Source organism: Psittacula echo (genome assembly GCF_963264785.1).
Source record: "Psittacula echo genome assembly, chromosome: 2".
Classification (NCBI taxonomy): domain Eukaryota; kingdom Metazoa; phylum Chordata; class Aves; order Psittaciformes; family Psittacidae; genus Psittacula; species Psittacula echo.
In genome coordinates, this window is record NC_137737.1 from 138866436 (window position 1) to 138884967 (window position 18532).

Sequence of the window (18532 nt, forward strand, 5' to 3'; positions counted from 1 at the left end):
AAATGCTCATACCTTATTCCCTGACTTCTCACAGAACTGTGTGAAGTAGTAGCCTGCTCTGTTGTCTAAATAAAGAGACTGCAGCATGCTTTCCATTATTGATCCCCTTAAGACAGCACTGCCAGCAGCACTTTTCCCCTGGAGAAATAAAATACAGTTATACAGCAAGAATAAGAAGGTTTCATTATTTTCAAATGTCAGTATATTGCAATGGAGGGCCATGCAGTGTGTTCAATTAGTATCTTTATCCCAATAAATTAGACTCCATTTTCTACTACATATGCAGTTGATCATAACTCTCCATACCTTTTCCCCACTAGGTACTCACATCCAATGGAACAAGTCTGATGACTGAAGGCATGCAGAGTAGCAAAATAGCCATAATATCCTTTAGGTCATTCTTCAATACTTGAAACGGAAATGCAAACCCAGCCTTATTTCTGTCATTAACTCTTAGGTCTGAATGCAGAGAATTCCAATGATACTAAAACATATTACTTAGCTGTCAAAAGCTGACTGAGCTCAGGCTACCATGTTTGGGATTAATTTAACAGGTGGCTATTTGGCCAAGCCTCAACACAATTAGCTATCATGGAAAAAAGGATTTGTTTCCTGGGCTTACACACTGACATCAGCAACAAAATCATGAGCATTTAGGGGGCAAGAAATCCATGCTCTTTAATCTGGCTAGCTCCTGAAGCATTTGAGGAATTGAGCATTTTGACAATGCTCACAGAGAAGCTGGAGGAGGTTACAAAATAGTAAGTTTCTGATGATCACAAGAGAGAAACTTTCGCTGATTTCCTGTCTCTGATAGCTGAAATGGGAGCAGATGAGTCTGGTGGCTGACAACAAGCTTCTTTCCAAACAGTAACAGTGATGGAGAAGGACAGGAGAAAGCCAGATTTCTGAAGCAGAGTAGGAAAACCCCCCTCCCCAGTATGAAGTAGAACTGTGAATTCCTGCATTCCCCTTTGCATCATGGCAAACTGGAGTAGTGACTGTAGGTTCCATTCTAGCCCTGTACATGTAAATGGATAGTATTTTCCTCTCTCAGCTAGAGAGAAACTTTGAATTATGAACTTGTATAAAAACTAATAGTTCATGGTGTGAACATTTCCTGAATGTAAGTTTCTGACTGCAAATGTCCCCTAATTGCAAAGACTAGCCTTTTCTTCTGTCAAAATTAACAAAGAAGTAAAATGATTGCAGTGAAGTAATAAAGTATGATTTTGATGAAAAAAACCAATCAATCATGTGCTCAAGTGATCAGTGAACTCCATGCATATGTAAACAAGCCCAGATTTCATAATATGGTGGGCTGTTCTAGTTGTGAGACCATGGGTATCAATATCTCACTGAAACAGCAGGCTGTTTTAAGACCATTCCACAAACATGAAAGGTTTTGAATATATTTTAAATTGCCAGATCTTGACATCTCATACATTCAGTTTATCAGCATTTTAAAAGTTATTGAGAAGAGGCTCTTCTGTGTAGCCTGTGCCTCCTGAGGTCTGCTGGATTGAGGGCCTGCTTAGCAGGCAGTAATTCAACAAAGAGTGGATTACACAAGCAACAAAGAGGAATAGTACAAGTGAAGCATTTTCCCTTCAGAATTTTATTATTTTTATGACTTTCTAGGGCAGATTCAGTTTTCACTGTAAGTCTGGTATACTCTTCTAGGCAGTGATTCTACTGAAGCATTTCTTCAGTGAGTTTTCCATAATAGCCTACTGAACACATGGTCACCATGGAGAAGATCAACATTTTCTAGTGAAAATAAACCTCTGTATATGCCATGATTTCCTACCAGATAGGTGAAAGATACCACACAGAAAATGCTGACATTCTAAATATACCTCTGCATAAGACATGGAGATTCATGTAATCAAAGCAATTTCTCCCCATCTTTGACTACTTCCCCTTTAATACTAGATAATAAAGTGTTTTAACCCATGATTCAAGATAACTAATATTTTTAAATAGTACTTACTTGGAGCAGCTCAGCATAGGTGTACTTTCTATGACCCTGGTATTTTGAGTCTTTGGTGTCATCCAAAGCTGAGTAATGAATCATGTCTCTGTTGGCTGACTTTGGCCTGGATCCACAAACAAACAAAATTTTCAATACATACTTAAGAAAAAACTAGGACTGCTTATAAAATAAACAACTAAGAAGGGGCATGGAAAGAGGTAGAATGACATAGTGAACAGTAGAGGAAAAAGTACATATAATAAATGTAAGAAATGTAGAGGACTACTTTTTCATGCAGCCCTGTGGGAATCACTGATACAGCATGTCTTTGAGGGTAACTGCTTGAGACAGGTTAAAAGAATATTAATGTATGTAGAGAATATCAACTATTACACAAATGAGGGCAAAACACTTGTGTTTGGAGAAATAAACACTTCTGTGTGGTGGCACAAACAAATGGGAAACTAATCAGCCATGGAGAAATTCTCCATGCATGCAATTTGTACCATAAGTGTGCTTCCCTAAGCAGATCATTATATTAAAGAAAAATATTCATTAAACCAGTAGGATCTAAAAGCCTTTCATAAGTATTTGAGGTACACTGGTATGCAGAAAGAAGTACAAAGGACTTCTCTACTTACCACTTTATACTGGTAGAAATGTCATCCCTTTGGGGGCTCTGTCTTGATGGTAGGGTAGGTGATAATCTTGAAGATTTCTTCAAAGAGAAATTTGGCATAGGTGGTTTTAATAAAGTTGTTGGTGAGCTTGTTCTATTTTTCTAAAAGACATAACAGAAAAATAAGGCAATTCTGATTATTTTTCCACCTTTGTGTTTTCTTAACATGTTCTCATTAACTACTCAAAAATATTCAAGAGTTTTCAGGTCTATTTTTCCTTGTCAATCACAGTATGCAAAACAGCAAATTGCAAAAAGCTTCTATGAATATTTTGCAAGATTTTTCAGCACATCATAATAACCGTTATAGCTTTAAAATTGTATTTTTAACAGGTAGAAATTACAGCAGATGTCAGGTGAAAAGCACATGAATGTTTTGTGAATCTTTACTAGGATTGCTTTAAGTAGCTCACTGTAAAACAGATATAGTCACTCGGGAGGGGAGGGGAGGGGAGGGAAAGCGGGAAGGGAAAGCGGGAAGGGAAAGCGGGAAGGGAAAGCGGGAAGGGAAAGCGGGAAGGGAAAGCGGGAAGGGAAAGCGGGAAGGGAAAGCGGGAAGGGAAAGCGGGAAGAAACGGTAGATCAGCTGATTCTGTGAGGTGCATGGGTGCCAGGTCATCATTTTCTTCAAGTGCTGAACTCAACAGGGACTGGAAAACCTGCAGAGTTAGGATCCTGTCTGCCTAACCTACAGCTAGTCCTGGGTCATTAGCACACCTTGTGAAGCCAGAACTGGTCTCTGTAAGAGGCAACTGTGTTTGGCTCCCATTCCTGCTATGATCAGCAGGAATCTGACTACTGAACCCAGCTTCTTCTGAACAGGAAACCTGTCCCACTGCTTTCCCTCCACTATCTCCATGAATTTGCTTTCTAAAAAAATAAAATTGTAGTCTGAAACTATCCAACTCAAAGTAACAGATGTGTGTGTGAACAGACCCATGGCATAGCCCATCCAGTTCTTGATACTGGAACCACAGACCTGAGTCACTTTCTCCAGGTACATTCTGTCCTAAGCCTTAACACTGTGCTGCTGAAAAACAGGAGCTTTTGTTGCAGTTATCTCTCAAATTCAGGCTTTCAAGCAAGAGTCAAAACTGAAGTGGCCACCTGCAAGTGACGTGCTACAAAAAGGCATATGACCCTCTACAGAAGCAAAAATCATGTGTAGCTGACTGAAGGATTCAGGAGACAGAAGATGAGAACTGTGCCCTTTTTACAAACATAATGGGTAAATTCAGGGTAACTGCAGTGACATAAGAATTAATCTGGATTAAGATAAACCTCGTTGAAGGGTATAATCTGTGCCAATAGATACTTAATTTTACATTTCAATCCAAAAGACCCATGAAATAGCCAGGATGTAACTGAGAAGATAATTTGACTTGTTTTATAGCATGCTGTTGCATAAAGTATAGTAAAATAGTGTTGCATTTTTATATACAACTACCTGCCACAGACCAGCTTGCTAAATCTTGACTTCATAAGAATCAAGTACCATATTCTTACTCCATTGAATTCAAGGAGGTTTATCATTATTTTTGACGGGACAAAGCTTTGTTTTTCAGTTTTGTGATCCTACCTACCTGAAAAAGGGAAGGTGGTATCTTGGGCATGCAAGACTTAAGTGTCAGTGGTAGCAATGACACTATATGTGGAAAAGGATCAATGTCCACCCTTGGTCTCTGTTGGCATGCGTGCCACATCTTCAGTTTTGCACTGGCAGTTTGTATTGCTGTTGAATGAGTGACACAAAATCTGGGACCCCTAGAGAGGAAAAAAAACAAAAATTAAACCAAAAAAACCCAAACACAAACAAAACACAAATCTAAAAAGTAGAATTTTCACAAAACATTAAATACTGGGTTATTTGGCTTCTTTCCCCTCCACCATGATGGTGTTTACTGTATCAAAATATGGAGCTATGTGCACCTAAATTTAAAAAGCACTTAGCGTTAAAGGTATGTTTAGACATTGCACTCTTCCAAATCTAAAACCAAGCCAAACATAAATAAACTTAGGTTGCAAATTCTGCACCATTACATAGTTGCCTTTGTGTGAGTCTGCAGTAGGATATGCCCCATCCATCCTACAGCAAATAATAGGGAAGGATTATAGGTCATAGAACATATACCACAACTCTCATGAGGCTTCACAGCAAAGTTCACAATTGCAGGTACTTGTTTATGTCTGCAATTGGTTGACCCCCTTGGGGAGGAGAGAATATGTTCAAAAATTTAGCTTATGTTTTGGAAACAGGTTAAAATTTGCATCCTTGCTTAAGCTGTCAATAAAGTAAAAGGCATTTTGTATGAAAGACATTGAACAGTAAAGTCTCAGGGTCAAATTCCACATAGATGTATACACAGAGCATCCTCAGAAACTTGAGAAGGGCAGTGTGGGGAATAGCTTAGGACAGAATTAACCTTCTATGCCTGAAGGGGTTTCTCTAACCTGCAGCCTAAAGTTTACTTGAATAGTATCCAAGATAATTATACACAAAGTAGCTCAGATGCTTTGGCAGTAAAATAACAAGGGCTCAGTAAGGCAGATCTACCTGACTTGTCAGCAGATTGCAGCATAGTTTAGGATCAACTAAACTGCAACATCTGCTAGTATTTATGATGACATTGCTCCCCATAATTGCCATGGGATAAGTGAAGTGAAATAAACCTAATAAGCTTATCAAAGAAAAGGAAAATTTATTAAACAACAGAATCTTAGTTCACGTTCACTTTTTCATACCAGTAAAGAAGTAGAGGTTTCACTACTTCAGGCTGAATCCGTCTTAAATGCCTTACATTCCACTGATCTCCATGCAGCAAATTAAGTCTGAGTAACACTTCCGAACTGAGGAAGTAGTCTCCACTGCTCAAAAGATACAGTTTCTTCATATTATTGAGTTGCCTTGAGTCAACAAAAATAGTCATGTAAGCATGTATCAGATGCTATACAGAACCAAGTACAGTTCACCCTACTGGTTAAACTGCTGTCATGCAAAATGTTTTTAATTGAAAATGGCAGAAGCCAAAAGAAAAAAATCCACAAATTAGAGACAAGTTGTGTCTAAAATGTACAGTGCTTTAGAACAGACAATCTGAGTTCCACAGAGCCATTCATTAAAGCAGTTTGTCATACTGAATGCCCTACTTGTGAATTTAAGTTTTTGGGGGTTTGTTTTTTTTTTTTCTATTGTCACCTGTTTTCCAAGTTTCTTTCTAAACAATGCCGTAATACTATGGTAATTCTGACTTCATGTAAGCTTTGCAAACATGACTGCAAAAACGGTTTTATCAGCTTCAACAGAGTCATTCCTAACTTGTTATGACACTCATGATTACTTTAATTGTGTCTGTACTATTCAAACATTGCAATATCTCAAAACCTGCATTAATCTGGCTGGGTTACAAGTATTAAAACAATGGGAATAACCATTAAATAATGAGAAGTACCTTTGCTGCCTTGTAGTGGTTTTGAGCACCTTTAGTCTTTCAATATCCATCCAGAGCAACCAGTACCTTTCCCCAAGTGTTCCTTTAATGAACTTCTTGAATCTCTCAAACTCATGTCTGTTGCCAGTATCAGAAGTTCTGTGACTAATACACCAGGCTGTACTGTCTGACCCACCACTTCCAGAACTTGATTTTAAGCTTACTTCTTCAGTGTCTTGTTCTCTTACATCTATGTGGGAGTCCAAGACAGAAAATGGAGAACTTTGGGAAAGGAGTGACTCTGCAGTGCGATGGGAGAATTCATTATTTGATAGCTCATGTATAAATATTTCAGGCTGTTTGTGGAAATCCACATTACTGTGAATGTCAACAGTTGGCTGGTGGGTCAGTTCTGAAGCAGGTTCCTTCATTACAAGTTGGGTATAATCTGGTATGAATTCTCCTGGTGTCTGAATAGTTACGCGTTCCTGTTCATTTTTTTCTTTTGTTGCACTGTCCCATTTTGGGTCTACATAAACTCTTAAGTGAGTATGAGCAGGTGGTTCAGCAGTGGCCACAGAAGAACCCTCCTCAGCCTCTCTGGATGTCTTCCTTAAAATGATGGCTTTTGCTTTCCTTGAGGGGTGAAGGAAACTCCATTGGTGGCCTTCCTTAGACAGGGAACCTGCTTCTGCATTAAATCAGAAAAGATTGTTGAAGACTCTTCTGACTCAGGACTGTTCTCTTGCATATCAACATTTCCAAGTTAAAAAATGCAAATTTATTTTTATATTGTTCTACTGCAGAACAATCAGATCATGTCACTCTGCAGAGCAGGGAATAGCAGAGGTGCTTCTGCTGTTGCTATGGGTTTAGAAATTCAGCCCCATGACTCAGAAATTCATTCCCTGTTGAATTCCAGCAGAACAGGAGAGTTCAGGAGTAACTTCCTCTGGAGTCAATTGTCTTGTTTACTCAGCTGAACAACCCAGCTCCTCAGCAGTTGTTAAACCACTTTGTTGTGCTGCGAGGCCTGGTTTCTTCCTGAGCATTTGATCATAGTGCGATCAAAGTCACAGTATGTAGCAGGATTGGTTTTTGTTTAGGCCTGAGAAAACTAGTAAGGGATAATTCTTGCCTACTTAAGTTGGTTATTGCAAAAGACTAAAGCATCAAACAGGCCTCTGTCAGTTGGGTAAATTCTTGACATACATAGGATAACAAAACAAATGATTATGTCAAGGCCTCTGGAAACATTTAATAATCCTGCAGTGCAGTCTGCCACCCAGGAATGGCTCATTTACATTTAAAAATGTTTTGTAACTAACAAGTTTATAACAGTGACCAGCCCTGGTTTTTTTTGTCTACACTTCTCTATTTAATTCCTTTTTTTCCAGTCCTGCAGTGTCTCCATGCTATTAATCATGCCCCAGCATCCTGGTCTGCTGAGAAAGAAACTCACTGATTTAACCTGCTCAAATACATTCTTTACTTCTGCCAGATTTTCAGCAAATCAAGTAATTCTGGAGCATGTTAACAAAGATGACCTTGACTATACATACTGCTCAGCTAGGTTAATGCTGCTGTCACTGTACAAGTCAGTCCTATAAAATTGAGCAGAATAACTACAGGTATTATGAACAGCAGCAGAATCTAAGTGAAATAAAGAAAAAAAAAAAAGTAATAATTCAGCTGTGGCTCTACAATATCTTCATATCAGTCCAGTGTTTGAACTATAGAATAGGCTGAATCTTCTGTATTTCCCTAAAGCCAAGATGCAAGCTATTGTATCACTATTGTAGGTAGGCAAAACATTGTCAGTGAGGAGACTGCCACAACCTCTGAGCACACGTACTACATAAGGTTGCAACAGAAAAGGGCTAAATCTCTCGGATCCCCTGAATTCACATTTGTAATGTCATCAGCTTGTGCAACCACCTGTGGTGGCCTGACCAATAAATGGCAATGGTAGTTAAACATTCTTTCCATCTTTCTCCAAAAAGAAGCTTCATCTAACTAGTGCTGGCCACTGTCACAGACAGACAATTGGGTTCAAATGTTTTCACGTGACAAAGAAAAATTATAGCTTCTCAACACATTTCTGTGAAATTGAAACATGAAGAATGATTTCACAGGACCTGAGGCAATTAGGGAGGGAGAAACACAGTTCTTGAGTAATCAAAAGTCAAGTGGCTCAGGGTTTTGCTCAAGACATTAATTGACAACCTTGATCCAACTGAAGCAGTGAGCAAGGAATTCAAACTGGATTGTCTAAGCAAATACCTTCAGCTACTGAACTCCTTCTAATTGCAGGCTGGCTCTGAGAAACTTAACTGAAGTCCTTTACTGCTTCCAGTGCCTGACACCAGGTCAATACTGTGCCTGAATAGAAATTCTGACAAAAAATGCTGGATTTCCCATGAAATAAGCATAAAGAAGAATAATAAGCACAGGAAAAATGAAGGTCTATGTTATAAAATGATTTTTTTAGATGTAAAATATTAACTGAGGCAAAATGCTGTTGACTGCAGGATAGCTTCAGGCAAACAGGGCAGAGAGGCTTTCCATAGGCCTATGCCCAGCCCACTGCAATACAGACTTACATAAATGCTCTGCAAGAATGGTGCATGTGTGACCTCTCTGCTCAAAGCACTGCAAAACTTAGTGGTGAGGTCATGAGCTGCAAACAAAAGCAGCTTCAATAACTTCATTAATAATCCATGCATCAGCAATATATATCCTGGGGAGATCCTCATGGGTTTGAGGAAGACGACAGACTTCTGGAGTTATCATGTCTTCCAGTTTTCCATCCAGCCATAAGACACCAAGGTCCCATCAGAACAACCCTCAGAGTGGAATGGTAGCTTTTCCCCCCAAGAATTGGGGCCAGAGAACTCCTAACATAAGCCGAGACTTCCCTGTTCATCTTGCTACTGCCTACCTAACAGAAGCAAGGTTATCAGGTATGCCCATAATGTCCCTAACCTGCAATCGAGTATGTCCATAATTCATCTCTATGTTCTCTCACATGCATTCTCTATGTTCTCTTTGAAACCTGCTGAGTAATTCCAGTTGAATTTGACAGGAGTGTCACAATTATGTTCTATAAGATTCATAAAAATTGGCAGCCAGAAGGCCTTTGAAAGTGACCCTCACAAATACCCCAAGAAGATGACTGCAACACAAACCATACACTATCAAATACCCGAAGAATCCAGACAAGAAGGCAGGGATAGGGGAGGTTGGAACTAGATGATCTTTAAGGTCCCTTCCAACCTAAACCATTCTATGAGTCAATGAAGAAAGTCTTTCAAAACATATAAAATGAAAAAACAAAAAATCAGCTGAAACTTACAGATATCTATGAAACAGAAATATGTAAGAAAAGAGGCTTCTACTATCACAGAATTTCTTGGTTTCTAGCTCAAAATGTCATTTAATGTTGTGGCTGTGGAAACAAATCCCTGTCTGAAGCCTAAGATATCATGTGATACTCAGAAGATAACGAGTTAGCAGCAATTTCTTGGAATGCCTTTTCTTTCCACCTAGTCAGAGTTCTAAATACTAAATGCTAAATACTATGGCTGAGCCTCTGTTACTTACCCAGAAGACTATCTTTTTCACTTAATGAATCGTCTCTTTCACGCTGTCCAGGCAAACACTGAATTTGACTAGAAGCTACAGGTTGTGAGAATGAATCTGTAGTTTTCATTAATTCACTTCCTTTTGCTAATGTAAAACAATCCTTTGTCTGAGAAACTGTAGCCTAGGAAAAGAAATGTCATAGAACAATTCAAGTTTTTCTGTTTATTGCGGTGTTTCTGAGAGCAGAGCTTACTATCTGTAGTCATTTTGTGCAGTCTGTGTAGATTTCTGTAATGATAGTTCCCAGTGAAGAGAGCTGTATGATGGTAGCTGAGCGTACTTGTAACACAGCTTGTGTTTTAGCTGTATTACAAACCAACAACCTTCACCTGCAGTACAAAGAGCTTTGAAAATAAAGGATACTCAGAGAATCAGATATCCAATCAGGTTGTGACCTCAGTTACAATAATTTCACCCAATGCATTCAATATATCTTGATGTTACACCCACTAAACATGTTTATTTTACCTCTGCAAGTGATATATAGAACTTTCTCATAGTCATCGAAGTGTCGTCCTCCTCAAGAGGGGGAGGACTTGGGTCTTGCTTCCTTATCCAGGGATAGTAGTCATTATCGACAATGAAATTAATGCCAGTCTTGCTCCATTCTACCTGTGATATCAATTTAGCTAGCCTGAAATTAAATGTTGGAACAAGAAAATAGTTAATTTTAGCTTTCAATCAGAGAAAAAGTTAAGATTTTTCCCGAGAATAGGCAACAAAACCCACGACCAACCTAAAAATAAATTGTTACAGAGAAGGTCATGATCAGCAGATCATATTATTGATCATATTATTTCACAGATCATATTATTTCACGCTTATTATGTCACATTTGTAAACAACAGTACTGCCACTCCGTAGTCCACCAGCTTTAAGGATGATGACCTGCCTTGCATTATCAATCTTTACCAGTAAAACCGATTTCTGTCAGGATGCTCTTGCATGTATCTATGCAGTTGTAAGCCCTGCCAAGAAACCCTCAAATATTTTGATCTTTAAAAAGGAACTATTGTTCCAGATTGCAGAAGTCTGGTATCATCACCAGACACTACAGTTCCTGATACAATCAATCTTCCAGCAGTGATGCCACAGCAGAGATCGTACGAATTAAACTTTCAGATGATAACTGACAACTGGCGCTATCATGTTCAACTGGCAGATGTCTGAGGACGTCATAGGACTGAAGTGCTATCTTGTGTTAGCGTGAACCTCAGGATGTTCAAAAAAAGGCAATCTTAGAACCATACGTTGACAATGTGAGTGTTCCTGGCTCAAGAACTGGGGCAAAACTTAGCTAAGTTAGAAAGCAGTACAAAACCAAGGTCCATGTGAAGGGAAAACAAAGCCTATGCCTGAGCCTACGACCATGCGTGAATGCTCGATTTCATTTGTCCACACTATTTGAAGGCAAATAGGATTTCATTCTAGGGTTGGGGTATCTTCATCTATAAACGCAAATTTCCCTTTTAGCATCTCAGCTTATCTTGATCTAGACACAACCTTGAGGAATGTAGAGGCAGATCCTCAAAAAAGCATACATGAAGAACATCTGCTGAAAGGACATCTGGAAAAATATAGCAAGTGTATAACAGTGTATCATCCAACTATGGCACAGCATCCCACAGAGAACCTTGCAAAAGGAAGTCTGACAGTGGGTCCCACAGGCACAAAGCTAGTAATTGAAATAAAAAGGACTGGCTTATTTTTTTCTAAATAGATTTCATGGATTCATAACTTCCACTTATATGGCTTATATATTGATCAGAGAAAGATGCATTATTACCATGATATCTCTGTGGAATGCAGATTCAGAAATCAGTAATTCATGGTCAAGGAAAATTACAAACTGATGAGTGTAAAAAAGCCAGTGACTTTACTTTATCCAGGTCACTAAAATACCAAAATTAAACAAACAGACCTAGAGGTGAGAGAAAATATATTAAGAGTACTGTCAAGATAAATTAAACAGAAGAGAAAAAATAGACAAATTTAAAACTGAAAGCATAAAAGATTGTAATACCTGTATTCAAAGTAACAGTCACTTTCAAGAAATGCTGGAAGCCTTTCTTGCTTAATCCACTGAATTGCTTGTTCTCGATCAAGGGACTATTAAAAAAGAAATGCCAAAGATTTGCACTTTTCTTGACTTTCTTGCTTTCTTTGCCATGTAACTGATTCTCTCCAACCCCCTTCTACAGAGGCATTGTCTCAGGAAAACAAATATGCAGTGGACATCATCGTCGTTATAGAATCATAGAATAGTTAGGGTTGGAAAGGACTTTAAGATCATCAAGTTCCAACCCCCCTGCCATGGGCAGGGACACTCCACACTAAACCATGCCACCCAAGGCCTCATCCAACCTGGCCTTGAACACCGCCAGGGATGGAGCATTCACAACCTCCCTGGGCAACCCATTCCACTGCCTCACCACCCTCTCAGTAAAGAATTTCTTCCTTATTTCCAATCTAAACTTCCCCTGTTTAAGTTTGAACCCGTTACCCCTTGTCCTGTCACTACAGTCCCTGATGAAGAGTCCATCCCCAGCATCCTTGTAGGCCCCCTTCAGATCCTGGAAGGCTGCTATGAGGTCTCCACGCAGCCTTCTCTTCTCCAGGCTGAACAGCCCCAACTTTCTCAGCCTGTCTCCATATGGGAGGTGCTCCAGTCCCCTGATCATCCTCATGGCCCTCCTCTGGACTTGTTCCAACAGTTCCATGTCCTTTTTATGTTGAGGACACCAGAACTGCACACAATACTCCAAGTGAGGTCCAGTTTAGCCTTTATTATGCTGGGATAATTGAGTTGATTTACTTTCCTATCAACAGCTAAAAAGGTCTAAATCTGATTTCATCTATAGGAGTACAATTTTTTTAACAAATCATGGGTGTTTTTTCTTCAGAAATAATATGTGCATCGATCATGCTTTTACTGTACAATTCCAAATGCAAAATAGATGTTCATAATTTTTTTGCAATAGGAAACAGCTAATTTTTCTGACTTCACATTTTATAAAAACCCACTATTTTTCCTCAAGAATCTGAAGACTAAGAAACCCTTAAATTAAATTAGACTCCAAGAATCAGAGAGCTGAAGATATTAAAAACAGAATCAAACAAATAAAAAGCCTATCAGTTACCATGATTCTCACTTCTATGTCAGAGCTTTGCAGAACTGCATTGCACAAAGTAATACTTATAATGGAAACCTAAGTATGTTATGAATCGGGCCTGTAACAGATTTCTGCTTGGGCAGTCCAAGCGTCAGTGCCTCACCAAAGCAGAAAGGGAGGTGCCTCCAAAGAGTGGTCTAGGGTGTGAAAGGGATGTGTTGAACAGCGAGCAATACAGAACCAGCTAACAAAAACAACTATGCCTAAGAACTTACACAGAGAGCAAGATCTCTGACTATGGGCCACAGTGATCCATAGCTGTTTCCCTTAGAAATGACATGCAGCAAACTTCAATATTTTTTTAAGAGTGTACTTTTTCCATTCTTAGGGGATGAGCTGTTTTATTTATCTGAGGTGCATTTTTCCTTCTAGTGAAAGTGAGACTGGTGGTTTGGAAGAATGCAGTAACTCTCCTTGTCCATAAAAACAGGTCAAAGGGGCAAAGATGGATGCTACTTGCTATATCAAATAATCAGTTATGTAGATTACATTTTAAATTTTCTTTCCATGAGCTAATATTCCATTAGGGACAAGGGTTATTCTGCCTCATATATATCTGTAGGGGATTTAAAAAAATCTGAATTACTCAGAAAGGGGTGGTTTCATTTAGAAAGAAGAAAATATTTCAAAATATGGAAAGCTTATGTTGGCAGTGTCTCATACACTGTAATTTGTGGAGATGGAGACTAATTAGTCCCAACCACACACTGTATGCCTCTTTCTGGTAACAGACAAGATTTTTTGAAATACAGAAGATTGTCTCTTTATTTTGGCATTTAATATTTATGTATTTACTGAATAACAGCCCAGTTTTTTATCTGAGTGATTCATAAAATGTTCGCATCTGTACATGGCTGGTACACAAAATTATGTATACTATCAGAACGAAAGAATCTCTACTCTTTCCCCTTCCCTCAGAGAAAGATGCTACATTTAATTTGATGGGTTTTGTTACCTTGGTTAGCTTCCTTACTGAGTCAGCCTTAGGCCTTGCTGGGACCCAATCCAGCAAAGCTTTTAGCACGTGTTTAAGTTTAAGCATGTGTTTAACTTCCCTTGATTAAAGTTAAACACATACTTAAGTGTTTTGCTGAACTGGGGTTTCTCTGAAGTAAGGTATGTGGGATGCCAGCCAGGTTCTTTCCATAGTTGTGATCAGTTCTACCCAGCTCAGCAGGTTTATTTTCTTAATATATTTTACACCAGATTGATTTTGGCTGTTGATAAGAAGGTATTTACCTCCGTATCAATAATTTGCAAGTGTGCATGCACACGTGCAGAGAACTTTTGCTTATCTGTAAATTTGTAACAGTCTAAGAGGGAAGTAAAATACAGAGAAAAATACCTGTAGGTGTATTTCTTAAGTAAGATTTGTTTAAATTCAAGCTGTAGCCTGAAACGCCTAGTAGGATTCTCCAACCATAGCTCATTTTCATTAGAAATGTGCCAGTGATGGCCTCTTGCTACTTTTTGTAGCAATGTAACATTCAAAGCAACTGTCAATCTCTTCAGTCAGTGTGAAGAAAGTCAAAGGAAAAAGTAGCATCAGCTGATGCCTGAAAGATCAAATCCTGTTTGAGTTGAACTAAACTACTTGATGCAGTTGGTCTGGGATGACTTCTGGTTCAGTCACCAGGTTCTTTCACCTTGTGTAGTTGCAGTAACAATTTTTGGTATGCTGTTTTGCAGGCCATTTTGTTCCAGCTCAGCCTTGAGATGCCAAGGCATCAACAACTGAGTGAGGAATGTGTGTTACCTACTCAGTGAAGGAGTCAAAAATAAGAGAAAACATCACCCTTTCTCCCAAGAAGAAAGCATACTGAGGCGTACCACTCCACAAAAGACCATCATCTATGGAAGATGGCCCAGAGAAAGCAATGTATTCTTAAATAATATGAGAGCTGTGTTGCTCCAAACCACATGAAAGATGTAAGCAATAGTGAAATGGCTTTGAATTTGTCAAAAAAGGCCATCCACAATTGCAGTGATGTAAGGTTATTCCACAGAGTGTTAGCCACACTTGCACAAGCACACAACGTTTCCTCAATTTAATCCTGACAGCAAGTAAGAAAGCAAGAATAGTTCTTCCGGTTTTGTGCTCTCAAGCAAAATATTTGTGAAAATAATTATTTAACATGGTAGGGATGCCTGTGAGCCTTGTCCTGTTGTAGCATTTTTTCAGTCTAGATGCAGATAATTGCAATCTCACATTACTATCACTTCGTTAAACATCTTTGCCTTTTGACGTCTCTCAACACTGTTTTCTTTTATGAAAATAATTAAGCTTATACTAGGCAAAATAGCAGTTTGCTACAACTCCCTGCTTTTCTCTCAGCTTTCCAGCTACGACATAATTTAGAGCAGCAACTTCTAAAAATACAGCAAGACCTTAGCCTGGCTTTGAATGAAACAAACTGAAGTCACAGCAGTCCCACCAATGCAAAGTAAGCAAGAAAAGAATAAACCAAGTATCCCAGTGAAATGTTTTTTCTCCTCAAAAGCTGTTGTTTAAAGGTAAAGTCCCACAATTAGTTATATTGTCTTGTATTCTTTCAGGTGCATATGGTGATTCAAATCCTGATCTTAACATGCACAATTTGATGCTGAAGAAAGCCCTGAAAGTAAAGAGGTAAGAATACCAAAATCGATAATGTCTGAGCAAGTCAAAAACAAGATTATTTTTCTAAAATCCAACCCATCTTTCCATTAATTTTGCTTTCTTTTTGCCAAAGATTATTTTCTCTGGCCATTTCAATTGATGGCAACCATGTAAATCCTTTGGGAATTAAGAGAAGAGAGACTTATGTGTTGCCAGACCACAGATGAGCGCATAGCCACACAAGGAAATTAATTAATAAGGAAAGACTGAGATGCATTAGTTTCAGTCAATTTGCACATTCCAGGGATCACTAGTAAAGTAACTGTTGTCATAACATTTTTTCTTTTAATATTAAAAAGTATTCAGACCACACAGCTGAATCCTGCCCTACGGAATCTTCAAAATTCTGTGCTACAGGATGTACATCTGTAATTCCAGTCACTTGTCTGCTAGACACATGTACGTTGCAGGGCATAATTTGGCCCATCATTATGTTTTCCTAACATAAATTAACATTTTTCCCAAGCTACCAAGCCAAACGCAACAAAAACTACTGCCAGTATCTCTACAGTAAGATCTAAATATAAACTCAGGGGCTATAAGATGCTTACCATAGTGTTGTAATTTGCATCAATATTGAAGGTTGGAGAAGCACTGTGCATTTTGGAGAGCTGCCCATCATTCTTTGCTTTCCTTAGAGCATCATAAATGGGCTTTGGAGGTTTCTGCTCATGTAGACTTTTTTTCAGCTGGCTTTCAAGGCATTGTGGGGCATCAGTAACAACTTCAAAAACCCCGAAGTCAGAGTTAAACTTAACTGGCTGGGCAAATGTCTGCAAAAAAAAAATTTGGAAAGTTTATAACATTGTAATAAGGTAACTCTTTAATGTAAGAAAGTTACTTTTTATGGTATAGGAACATCCTACAGAATGCAACCTGGTATTTTGAGGTTTCCTTGTCTTGCCCGCAGTAGCTTATGTTTGGGGCCTGTAATAATAATTTTTTCTGTATTCTTGTTCTTTAGTCTCTTTGCTGTATAGTTTTCCAATGCATTCCTACTTTTTATCTCAGCAATGCTTAATTATGAAGAATTTTAATTTATTCTAGATCACAGACCATTCTTTTTCACATGCAAATAATAGGCCCAGTACACAGATGTCTAGAATATATCATTCACAGTGACTTTAGTAACTGTTCAGCAGGGGACTACTTACCTACAGGATCAGATCTCCAGTGCTATTCTCCCATTCATTACCACAATCAAGGCTTGAAAAGATTAGCAATGAAGTGAACCTTTTAAATGGGATGCATTTGAAGAGGAAGAAACTTAAAATTTCCATAGGTAGGAACGGCTTTTCATTATATTGTTACTTTCAGGTCAAATACCTACCAGAACTTGTAAGTTCTGTATCAGAACTTTTAAGGCTTGTAGTAAGTTATTATACATCACCAGTTCAGATAGTGTCTGACACATGAGGTAGACCAAACTTCAACTTCTGCTATATAGCTGTGACTTTTGTCAACTCAAAAAAAACCCAAAAAACAACCCACTGCATGTGTACACATTAAAACAGAGCCATCTTTCATCTTTTGAGCTCTGGTATTAGATATTTCCCTGAAAGACTATCTTTCAAATGCTCTTCCTTGAAATTAAGAGGGGAAAATATGGATGGATTTTACAAGTAATGGAGGATACCCAAGACAGTTGTGAATATGAGATGATATACAAGCAGAGCATATAAGCATCTCCACACAGAGCTAGAAGACAAGAAGGCATGTTGTATTTAAGAACTGAAGAAAATCCTGGCCATATCCAGACCCTGTGCCAAAAATTCTTTTTGGCTTCATTCCAGACAGGATCCCACCTGGTGTTTGTACAGTTGTCGTTCCCCTGCACTTAATAAGATTATTTTATTTTTTCTAGCACTGTGTTTTTCATTTCCTTGAACTTTTTATATATCACATATATAAAAACATAGACATAATTCATACACATACTATAGATGCTGAAAACATGCTACATATAATATAGAAATATATTACAGACAATTTTATTCTTCTGCACACCTATAGAAGTAACCATGTCAGTGTCAGTTATTTTGTTGCTTCTGTTTGAAGCCCACTTATTGATCAAAGTCTGTAGAGTAATGCTCAGGATTGAACCATGTGGCTGCAACATGTGGTTACAAAATTCCCTACTTATTCCATAACGTCTCACTGTGGAGGCTCAGCCTGGCAAAACATGCAGCATGTGAGAGCTTTAAGTGCATGGTTAGTGCCTATGACATCAGACTGTCACTGCTGAGAGCCATGCACTGAATTGCATTAGTCTGTTCAGTTACCTAACTTCAGTTGAAATCGTGGCTTGGTTTTTGTTCTCTGACACCTTGTGCCTCTTTTAGCATTAATTTTCTCTAGGGTACTCTGCAGGTTTTAGTGGGTTTTATCCAGATGTACTGAACAGTATTTTAAAGAGCCTTTTATGTGTAGTAGATTTCTCTGTACTTCGTTCAGACCTCCTCCCAGTTTGCTGTGTGTATATTTCATTTACTTTCAAACCTAATTTGGGCTGCTAACAACATTCATGTGACTAACTGTGCAACCTTAATAACCTCCAAATGTATTCTTCCCTATTTATTTTTTCATGTTTTTTTTTTAAAAAAAGCAGAAGTACACCAAGAAACAAGGTGTGTCAGTCTTCCAGGATTTGAAACTCTCTTGCTTGTGGAACAAAGCAAACAAAGTAAAAATTCCATAATACAGGGCTACGTGACTAGATGTGATCAGATTATTTTAGTTCCATGTTATTCAACCTTGAAAACTAAGCAACAACATTAGTTTATCACACACATCTATTTTTACTTAATCCTTCATAACTTACTCTAGATCTCATTTTTTCGGTATACATTCTAATTAACTAAACAGAAAACACCCAGCAACTTAAATGTAGTGAAACAGATGCAAGCAGCAATTTTTAAAATGTGAAGTGTGTTGCTGTTTTAGGAGTCTGACTACAAATCTTTTGTAAGACAA

The 18532-nt window shown here is 38.4% G+C and overlaps 1 protein-coding gene across 1 annotated transcript in view; it reads right to left on the reverse strand.

Annotated features, from left to right (window-relative positions):
- RGS22 (regulator of G protein signaling 22) overlaps positions 1–18532 on the reverse strand; it is a gene marked incomplete at its 3' end in the record, with an annotated part of 73547 nt that overhangs the window by 45367 nt on the left and 9648 nt on the right. Inside the window, exons 4-13 of the mRNA XM_080609724.1 lie at positions 16111–16332; positions 11751–11836; positions 10196–10361; positions 9686–9848; positions 6104–6773; positions 5397–5558; positions 4238–4418; positions 2617–2756; positions 1994–2099; positions 13–138 (exon numbers count right to left, since the gene is read on the reverse strand). Coding sequence (XP_080465850.1) covers positions 13–138; positions 1994–2099; positions 2617–2756; positions 4238–4418; positions 5397–5558; positions 6104–6773; positions 9686–9848; positions 10196–10361; positions 11751–11836; positions 16111–16332 — 2022 coding nt within the window. The remainder of the gene's footprint in view (positions 1–12; positions 139–1993; positions 2100–2616; positions 2757–4237; positions 4419–5396; positions 5559–6103; positions 6774–9685; positions 9849–10195; positions 10362–11750; positions 11837–16110; positions 16333–18532) is intronic.